General features: G+C 29.5%; 1 protein-coding gene and 1 non-coding gene across 3 annotated transcripts; one reads left to right on the top strand and one right to left on the bottom strand.

Annotated features, from left to right (window-relative positions):
- The first annotated feature begins 1,114 nt into the window (after positions 1-1,114).
- Positions 1,115-4,209, top strand: LOC137806352 (probable UDP-arabinopyranose mutase 1). 2 transcript variants are annotated; one of them, XM_068606404.1, is made up of 4 exons: positions 1,115-1,596; positions 2,869-3,119; positions 3,267-3,435; positions 3,675-4,209. In XM_068606404.1, exons 1-4 carry the CDS (start codon positions 1,273-1,275, stop codon positions 4,020-4,022), a joined length of 1,092 nt encoding a protein of 363 aa, XP_068462505.1. In that variant the 5' UTR covers positions 1,115-1,272; the 3' UTR covers positions 4,023-4,209. The 2 variants fall into 2 exon arrangements, with proteins under 2 accessions (XP_068462505.1, XP_068462504.1); XM_068606403.1 differs by having other exon boundaries at positions 1,173-1,596; positions 2,869-3,435.
- Positions 4,210-8,767: 4,558 nt separating this feature from the next.
- TRNAD-GUC (transfer RNA aspartic acid (anticodon GUC)) lies at positions 8,768-8,839 on the bottom strand. The gene has a single exon. It is a non-coding gene; the product is annotated as a tRNA-Asp (tRNA).
- Between the last annotated feature and the right edge of the window lie 2,365 nt (positions 8,840-11,204).

The following is an 11,204-nucleotide window of genomic DNA, read 5'->3' as shown; positions in this document are numbered from 1 at the left end:
AATTTTAAAATAAAGATATATATGATAAATTAAAATTAAAAATTAAAAATTAAAAAACGCCTTTAAAAAACTCAGAATAGTCTCTCACTATAAAATACACTTAAAAGTATTTTTATTTACACTTTGTTTGAATTTCAGAAAAATAATAAAGAATAAAAGATTGGAGAACTAAGTGAAAAATATAATTATTTAAATTAATAAAAATAATAATAAGTAATAGTAAATAAATAATTTTTTAATGGTTTAATTGATATAAAAAAGTAAAAAAAATAAGTTAATTTGATAATTCACTAAATGACCAAATGTTTCATGATAAAAATGAAATTTTAAACCTTTACAACTACAAATAAGACAATAAAATTAATAACTTCACATATTTATTAGAAGAAAAAAAAATCTGAATCACGTGAATTTCCTTATCTTTATTTAAAAATGCCTTGATTTAAGCCTCAATAACCTATACAAAGCAAACAAAAAAATTTAATGAATTTGATATTTAAAAAAAGAGGTGAAAAAAAGAAAGAAAAGAAAAAACCCCATAAATTTAATGTTACAAATTGAAGAATATCTTTTTATATTTATTGGAACTCACAATTTTTTTTTTCAGAAAAGAAGTTAAAAATGTATATCATAATTAATTATTTTATGTTTTCAATTAAAGGGCCATAACCTCCCATAGTCTATTTATTATAAAAAACCTACGAGGACTTGATGATGATTTTTTTTTTTCAATTTTTAAGGACACCAAATATAATAATTACAAACAAATAAAGTAATTCAGATAAAATTAAATAGTATTACAGTAAATCTTTTATTTCTACAATTATCTTCAATTCAATATTCTTTAATTTTTTCCTTGTTTCTCTTTTTTTTCTTCATCAATCTTTCTTTCTTTTTCCAATGGAGCAATAAGCTAATTGTTCTTATTCTGTTCACAGATTTCACAAGATATTGTTTGTTTTTAGAAGAAAAAAAAAGCTCAAAATGAGTTGTAAAAATAAAATAAAATTGGAGATCGGTTCATTAATAGCTCCATAATTTACTTAATTAAACAAAATGATGCAAGATCTCACTGTTTTTCGTCTTTTTTTCCTTTTTTTCCTTTTTTCCTTTTTTTTTCTTTTCTTTTTCAAACACCACCGCGTAACATTTTCCCTTATATATTCATCCCACACACCTAGCACAATTAGACAGACACACAGATTCACACTTGCTGCGTTGAAAACTCAACACAGTCTCCTTCTTCCTCCCTTCTCTTCCCTTTCCTCTCCAATGGCTGACCCTTCTGCCAAGCCCGTCCCTCTGCTGAAGGATGAGCTCGACATCGTGATCCCCACGATCCGCAACCTCGACTTCCTCGAGATGTGGCGGCCATTCTTCGAGCAGTACCACCTCATCATCGTGCAGGACGGTGACCCCAATAAGGTCATCAATGTCCCCGCAGGGTTCGATTACGAGCTCTACAATCGCAACGACATCAACAGGATCTTGGGTCCCAAGGCCAATTGCATCTCCTTCAAGGACTCTGCTTGTCGCTGCTTCGGCTACATGGTCTCCAAGAAGAAGTACATCTACACCATCGACGACGATTGCTTCGTAATTATAACCTACCCATCTCCAGATTTTTTAATTCTTGTACCTCTTTGGCTGTGATAATCGTGAATTTGAGTTAAAGATGTGTGCTTGCTTGTGGGTTTTCTGATGGGTTGGGAATTCTGTTTCTTGATTTAGTTTTATAGTGGATTTGTTTATGTTGGTTTTTAATTTTGGACTTGAAAGAATGTGGGTTTGACTTAAAGTTGCAAGCTTGCTGGTGGGTTTTATGATGGGTCGGGAATTCTGCTTCCTGAGGTTTTGAAGCCTTTTGTTTTTCTGATGCGTCTGTTTCGTTAAATTTTGTGCATTTCGACTTGGAAAATTGAGGGGTTTCGGTTAAAGTTGGATGCTTGCTTGCGGGTTTTCTGATGGTATGAGGATTCTGTTTTCTGAGATTTAATGCCTTTTCTTTTTGCCGTGGATATTGTTTCATATTCATGCGGTTTATTGATTTCAATTATTTGGTTTTTTAGTGTGTTCTTTACAAGGGCTTGGTAGGGTTTTGAAACGGGGCTAGATCTAAGTGTGGATTTGATTTGTTGACTGAATGAATGGTTGTTGTTTTTCCATTTGTTATAAGTATTCGTGATTTGTCCTGTGTTTGTGTGTGTGCGTGTAACCTTAACGATCTGTTGTTTTCACTGTTGTTAGAGGTTCCTTATTTGGTTGTTCTCTCGTTTGAGATTGGAGTGTGTTTGGATCTAGAATGACTGGTTTTGAAAATGGGTATGATTCTATGAGAATAGTTTACTTGGGTTTGGGTGAATGCGATTTAACTGTTATGGTAATGACTGGGTTTTGATTTTTCTATGAATTAACGATCTTTTTTATTTTATTTTTATTAATGCAATAGAGTGAAATTGTTTGGTCATTGTAATTCAAATTAAAAAAGTTTTCTGAACTTAATAGTTGGATTTTTTTATATCGCATTTTTGTGACTCAAAAGTTGATTTTTGATCGAATACAACTAGATCTACAAACTGTTGACATTAATTTGTGTTTTTTTTTTCATGATTATGAGACAAAGATTCTTTTCTCTTTTACCTTTATTTTGGCTTTGGGGACATAATGATTGCCATTCAAATTGAAGGTGGATCTTGTCTTATTGTCTCTGTTTCCTTTTCGTATGAGTCTGAATTTCAAATAAGGATTGAAATAGTGACTCTCGTTTGGTTATTGCTGTCAGTAAAGCCTTTGTTCAAAGAATGTTCTATGTTCAATACGAATTGTAGGGATTTTTTTTTTCTGAGCATCTCCTGTTTTCATGTGTAGGTTGCTAAGGACCCTTCTGGAAAGGACATCAATGCACTTGAGCAGCACATTAAGAATCTGCTATGTCCTGCCACTCCATTTTTCTTCAACACCCTTTATGATCCTTATAGAGAAGGTGCTGATTTCGTCCGTGGATATCCTTTCAGTCTTCGTGAAGGTGCACCCACTGCTGTTTCTCACGGTCTGTGGCTCAACATACCTGATTATGATGCTCCAACACAACTTGTCAAGCCCCGAGAGAGGAACACCAGGTATCTACTATGTCATTTTACTGTTCAATTCTGGTACATGAAACAATTTTCAATCACACGACAGTGTACAAAATTAATTTTGTTCATGAAAAGTTCATACTTCTTAGTTGTTCATAGCCTATCTAAATTAGTGAGTGTATATTTCAGGTATGTTGATGCTGTTCTTACCATTCCTAAAGGAACATTGTTCCCCATGTGTGGTATGAATCTGGCCTTCGATCGTGAGCTGATTGGACCTGCTATGTACTTTGGACTAATGGGTGATGGTCAACCTATTGGACGATACGATGATATGTGGGCTGGATGGTGTGTTAAGGTATACCCATCACTTGTCCATTTTCTGTTACCATTCATATGTTCATTTTGGTATTTGATTTTTGTTCTGTTTTCATCTTTTTAGTCCATGATGCTTTCACCAATAGTTGTAAAAAGTGTCAAACTTATCCAGCAATTACATTATTGTCACATTGTTATATGAATGAAAACAATGTGATATTTCAGAAAACGATTTCTAACTATATTATCATTTGTTTTGAACTCGTGATGAATTTGCAGGTTATCTGTGACCATCTGGGGTTGGGAGTGAAAACTGGGCTTCCATACATATGGCACAGCAAAGCAAGCAACCCATTTGTGAATCTGAAAAAGGAGTACAAAGGCATCTTCTGGCAAGAAGAGATCATTCCCTTTTTCCAAAGTGCCACCCTCTCAAAAGAAAGCACCTCTGTCCAACAATGCTACATTGAACTCTCCAAGCAAGTGAAAGAGAAGCTTGGTGCTGTTGATCCCTACTTCAACAAGCTTGCAGATGCCATGGTCACTTGGATTGAAGCTTGGGATGAGCTTAACAACAACACATCTGAAGAAACTTCTTCAAAGCAACCCAATGGGGCTGCCAAGTAAACCAACCTAGTATAACCTTTTAAGGTTGCGGACTTTAGTTTTCGTTGGAGTAGTTTCTTTCTTGTCAGTTTTACTTTACTATCATGCTCATCATTATTTTTTTATAATGCAAGATTGTAGACCATTTTATTCATGTTTATGTCATCTTTATCACTATTTTTATATATTATATTATTCTTATCATGCTTTTTCTAATGTTACATTTTCTGTGATTTAGTTATGCAGACGTTGTTGCATGTTACTGATTTTAGAATTAATTTTCTAATCAGAATTTATTAAGTTTCACGAGTTTTCAAATGCCTTCATGCGAGTGCCAGCTTTGTGTACTGCCGACAGATCTCATCTCAGAATTCTGATTTCGATCTGTTCATTTTACCAATTAAAATATTTAGATATCATGTGAAGTTTCGTTTACCAACTATTCTCCACATTGCTTGAATGTTTCCAAAATTTGACTATAATGTATAAAGGAAATTAGTTTTGATTAGAAAATTAAGAAAGTAAATGATTAAAACCAGTACGCAAAGCTTTAAAAGATACTATTTAACTCGAATAATGATTCATTTTAACATATTATAATTCTGAAATTCAATAGAAAGAGAGTAATTTTAAAAAATGCTATTGTTTAAAGTTTTCAATGGTAATTAAATTTTTTCCATGTTCTATTTCAAAAGGATTTACTCGTGAAATTCTACAAATTATAAAAGATCATTCGAATAAAGATTAAAAGGAAAAAAAAATAATTTTCGTAATTAAAATAGAAAAGTAATTTGTTTGCATGTGTGGGATCCACTGGCTTCCTGCAGAACTTTGGTTGTGTGATGATTTAAATTCAAAATTAATTTGAATTTCAGGGAATTTTCCATTGTCGGTGTCGGTGTAGTTTGTCTTCATTTTTTGTTTTTGTTGTCTCTACCTTTGAATTTTGCATCATGTGAATGTTTTGAATTCAGAGATTGAAGAGAAAGAAAGCGAAGGACAATTGAATTGTAGCTGTTTGGATTTGGAGCAACAAACAATTTCCTTTTTCGTAATAAAAGTGGTACATATATTATCTATGTCTTCTTTTTTTTGCTGAAACCATAATTTAAGTTTGACTCATAGAATTACATAATACTCTTTTTATATGATTATTCAACACAGTGAGACTCAACCATGTTAAGAACCCATGTATGTTGAAACAAATTGAAAAGTTGTACATAATTGTGGTTGTTTAGTTTCTTTATGTTTTGTTGAAATCGAACAAGCCAATTAAGACCGTTATCAGTAATAGTTTTTTTTTTTTTTTAAGTATTTAATTTTAGTGTATTCAAGTTCACATGGTAGACATTGATATGAACTTTGATCGCATATCAGTGTGAGATTTGATTTACCTTTGATATTTTTTGTTATCATAATTCAGAGGTTAATTACTGTTCACAATTAATTGAAATCAAATGGAAGTTATTTATCGTTCACAATTAATTGTTGGAAGTTTTGACTATCTCGTCGGTGATTTTTTTTTTTTTTTTTATCTCTGTTTAAAGGGGTTTTCCACCTATAAAATTCTGGTATCATTCTCATTTTTCTTGTTACTTTAATTTCTCATAATCTTTGGTTGAAATTATAACGCTTCCACACATGATATTCCTACAACTAGGTTGACACTTAAAGTTCAATATCATAAAAAATCTAAAAATAAAAATAAAAAATACAAAAATATGGGAGATGAAACTAAATTGATGTTACAAAAATTTATAACCAAATTCACACAAAATAAAAATATGAAAGTTAATACCTATTAAGAAGAAGTTTAAACTAATAAAAGAAAGTAAAACATTAAATCAACTAAAGTCCAATTTATTATTAATTTCAAAGTTAGCCAAATTATTCACATATGAATTATGTTCACAAAAGATGCGAGACACTTGAAAGTCCATAACTTCATAATTTTTCATGCATTTTTATCTATCTCCCTTTAATAACCAATGGAATAAATTCATGACAAGAGAAAACTTGACAAATCAAAGTAGAATAACATTTTAACTACAAACAACTATAATCACGAATCATAACATTATTTATAGTCAAGATAACACCCATAAGCTCACCATATAAAAAGATTTGTTCATACCCAGATAAGAAGAGAAATCTTTTGTGTATTCTCCTAAACTCCTTCTCAAAATACCACTATAAGTAGCATGCCTAAAAATTCACTACTTGTATCCCAAGACTTAAACTCATTTAAAATTATTTATCTTAATTAATCAATTGATTTGGTGTTATACAGATTTTATTTATCGGTTCTTCAATTTTATAGAACCTAGAAGCAATAAGGAAACAATAATACAACAACAAAAAATAGTATGATTTGGAAATAATTCTCTTAATTTGCAAGAATTATCGAAAAACAATAATAAAATAAAATGAAAACAACAATCACAAAAGAAACACAAATATTTTTAATGTAGAAAATTCCCGTAATGTGAGAAGTAAAAGTTCACAAGAACAAGCCATCCAATCAAACTCCATTAAGATCAAATAACGATACTAAAGATTGAAATCAAATGAAAAAATCAATGCTTACAACCAACACATATATCAAAATAATAAAGCTTTCAAATTTGAAGAACAAAAGAAATCTAAAGTTAGAGCAACTATGAGAAATTGATTTTTCCAACCCCATATTTACAATCCATGATCCCAACGATCAAAATAAAAATACTACATCACAAACCAACTTTTACTTTTTTTTCGTATGATTTAACAATGAACAAAGTAGGAATAATATATTTATTATGGAAGTTTCTTAGTGAATATGCAAACTAGTTTTTCTTCTATCTTCTCTCTCTCAAAGGTTGTGATGTTAATACTCACTCTCTAGACTCTAGAAGACCTCCCTTTACTTAAGGAACACAAAATGACCTTGAAAAGTTTGGGCTTTTTAGACATGTTGTTGGGAGCCCAATCCAATAAATATTCCCTTGGTAGTTGTGTGGAGGTATATACCAATCTGATAATCACACAACAAACTTCAAGCTTTTGCTCTAGCAGTTCCTTAGTTATCATATCAATACCATTTTCATTAGTATAAAATTTTATCCAACTCCAACAACTTAGGATACAAATGATACCTTACATCAATATCTTTGGCCATATATGAAAGTTGGATTCTTACCAAGATAGATAACACTTTGATTGTCAAGAAATAATGGATAGTTTTCCTACACAAAACCAAGTTCCTGGAAAAAATTCTTCAACCATAACAACTCTTTCCATACTTATGTGATGAAAATGAACTATGTCTTTGTAGTAGACAATCTATGCACCTCTACAACCTTTATTGCCAATCCAAACCTCTCATTCAAACATAATCAAATAGTTTGAAGTGGACTTTTAAAATCAATGTTTCTTGCCATATTTAAGTCGGATTAACCCATCAAGGTAGACTTATCACCTCCAAAACAAAATCTCAAATTACTAGTACCATAAATATACCTCAAAATTCATTTCAGAATATTCTAATGCTCTCTACTTTGATTTGACAAAAAAATGGTATTGTACATATCCTTACATACATCAAACTATCCATCATAAATGCATAAAGAACTCTCTACTTATATTTGTCTTCTCAACTTTATTTGAAGGACTCTTTTAACACTTAGTTTAATATGAGTAACAAGATGAGTGCTTAATGTTTTAACATTTTTCATTTGGTATTCCCACAATTGACCTTCTTAATGTAGTTTTTTTATGACAGGCTAAGTCTTTTTGCATCGTTTAGTTATGTGGATGTAAAAACTCTAAATTTTTAATGTGAGCTTAATTGATGTGCCTAAACAACTAGACATAACTCTTTGATAAAAGTAAACAATAAAAACATCTCTTGTGAATATATTTCTTTTTCTCTTTATTTATGATTTTGTTTTTGGTATTATTTAATTTTGTTTATGTGCATAAAATTAAAAACAACTAAATCCTGAAATCAACATATTTAATAAGGATTTCATTCTAATTTTTTTTCAAAAATTGGAGATAATTTAATTCTCTTTTTTTTAAGAGATACTCTTGAAACTAACAATATGGAGTGGCAATGCTATAAACTTCCCCCATTCATTCAAAATTCCTCAACATACGCTTGTTGAAGAGGAAAACAAAAGTGCCACCATAGACTTTACCACATCCCAATGACTTGAATCAAAATCACAGTTTTGAACATGAATTTCAATTGAATCTGAAAACAAAAGGGTGTGACAAATAATTCTCCTCAATTAATTGTAACTAGCCTTGTGATGAAAGCAAGCAAGTCCATCAACATTCCATTCTCAAAGGGAATGATAACTACTGTCAATCATATCAGAACCATATAAGATTCGTCAGGTCCAGTTCTTATATTCATTTCTCTGTGGCTATTATTTCCTTTCATATATGCAAACTGTAAAGTTAACAGTGCAGCAGATCCAAATTCTCCCCAGAACAAAAGCATGAAAAAGGACAGAGAAAGCAATAATAGAAAACTATGCCCTTTTGAATTTCACAGCAGAAGAAGCTTGCATGCATGCCATAGCTGAAATCAAACTAAGACTAATCCCAGTAATGTTTTTGTTCACATGTGAAGAACATAAAATTTGATAGATTGAACAAACCTACATCAAAGATTGTAATGTTTGCTACATTAGATTCACCAACAAAGATTTTGCAGGAAAAACAGTGCACAATAGTATGAAATAAATCAGAAAGAAAAAACTAAAAACAGTTAAAAAATTCGCCGTTGCCGGGGATCGAACCCGGGTCATCCGCGTGACAGGCGGAAATACTTACCACTATACTACAACGACTCAATTGATATTAAGTTGTTTTATATTTTACTCTTTATTAAATAATGTGTTACACAAAAAAGAGAATCATAATTAATAGCATGACTATTAAAGTCCTAAACCCACTTGATGGCCTGGTTTATTCAAAAACAAAAATCATTAACCAAAAATGAAAGTTATTACCTTTTCATTTGGACAGGAAGCAAAATTATCTTTGAGTTTTTGTTTTCTTCTAAAAAGTAAATACCAAATATCATCATATTTAACATATTCATATATTCTTCTAAAAAGTATATTTTATTTGTTTCTTTCTCGTGTTAGATTTATTTTAGAGGAGGCATGTATTTGAAAAAAGAAGTTGAAATTAAAAAATATATTAAAGTTTATGAACGAAAATAAAATTTGTAGTATTATATAATAAATAAAATATAATTTACAGTCCAAATAGAAAAGCCTTACTTGTACTATAGCAAAACCTATCCTAATATTAAACTACTGTACCAACTTTCTTATATTTAGGGTAATGTGTTGACCAATATCATTATACATCTTAAATGCTAAATTAACCCAACTGTAAGAAAATGCAATATGTTAATGGATATTTTATCTCTTACCTCACATTTGGTAGATGAATTCAATGCCACAATCCCATAAAAGGATGGATCAAACTTTTAAGACACATAACTATGGCAAACAATAATAAGTATATAAAAAAATTGCCTTAAATTGCAATTATACACTCTTACAGTTACAAAATCATCTATAAATGAATTAGAATGAAAGTTGTAAGTGTTTATCTTTAAATTCAATTTTATTCCTTAATCTTGTTTTAATATTTCCATCATTGAAAAATATCTTTCAGTTGTAGTGGTAAAAGCTAGAAGATCCACTATTTCCATTGTTTCTTCCATCAAATGTCAGAAAAATATAAAATCAAATAAGTCAAGTTATTGTAAGTATTATTAACATCCTCACAATAAAAATAAACTCATTCATCGATAATAACCTTTTATAAATCAGAATGACTTGGACCATACATATTTATTAAGCTAGAAATAATAGAGACCTATGATTTTCAATAAATATTCTATTTCATTTCAATGTACTAATTTATTTACATTTTCTTAGCTTTAATCAGTTCAATTTTTAATATATGTGTAATTTTTTCTAACTTGAGAGCATGTAACTCATCATGTTTATTAGAACAACAAATAATATAAGTCAATTTTATACATCACAAACAAATTTTTATCGTCGATAAAATCAATTTTTTTAGTAATTTTTGTTTTTTATTAGCAAAGAATTGATAGAATTAAAGAAAGAGAACACTTTAGGGATGCTTCAATTCAAGCACTTCTTTGAATTCATGTATCATTGAGAATATGCAAAATCAGTTAATTTTTCTTTACTTGTGAATCATGACCACCTTAAGTTACGCGTAGGTAAAACTTTTTTCAATAAAGTCTACTCTACCATTCTTAAAGATGACATGATTCCTTTGTAACAATCTTCGTGAACATCTTATCTTTATATTCAAGAGGAAAATATCCATATAGACAGAGTTTGTTCATATTCTGAATACTTGTTTAATCCATAAAGACATAATTTATATTATTATAAAGAAGACTTGTTTTAAGGAGAGAAAAAGTGGTAAGAGAATCAAATGAAATTTTACAATATAAATTTATTTTCTAACTCTTTAATTAATAAACTTTATATTCCACTCTTTAAAATACATCTTCCAATTTAGAACAACTACATCACATATCATATCTAACATTACAAAGAATACAAATATTTTGCTTCTGAAATTTAAAATTCGTGCTAACACTAGCGCTATTAGCATTGACTACATAGATACTAAACTCTTGCTATAAATTTTAAAATAAGAACGATATATTTTAATTGAAATCGGTTTAACTCACACTAACTCATAAATTTAAAATTAAATATTCTTACTTTTAGAGTGGTTTCGCTATTGCTAATATATTTAAACGTTAAATATATTTTATAATTAAAGTTAGCTAAAAAGCTAACTCCTAGATTTAAAATTTAAACATATTTTATAATTAGAGTTTATAAACTGAACTAAATTTATAAAATTAATCTCTCTTCCTTCTTTCTTCTTAATTTAAAAAATTAAATATATTTTATTGTTAAAGGCTATTTAGTTATCACTCGAGAATCAACATTACTACAAGAAAATTATTAAATCAAAATTAATTTTAGAAATTAAAATAATTAGTTATTATTTGATTAAATTAGAGATTATTTTATAAACTAAAAAAATTATATCTAAAACATTTTTTATTATTAATAAAATTATGAGAGATTACGTTATGAGAGATTACTATGATACCCTTAAGTTGGTAGCATGTTATCAAAT

Source organism: Phaseolus vulgaris, chromosome 3 (assembly GCF_000499845.2).
Source record: "Phaseolus vulgaris cultivar G19833 chromosome 3, P. vulgaris v2.0, whole genome shotgun sequence".
Lineage (NCBI taxonomy): Eukaryota > Viridiplantae > Streptophyta > Magnoliopsida > Fabales > Fabaceae > Phaseolus > Phaseolus vulgaris.
Note: the sequence above shows the minus strand (reverse complement) of the source record. Positions and strands in the feature narration are given on the sequence as shown.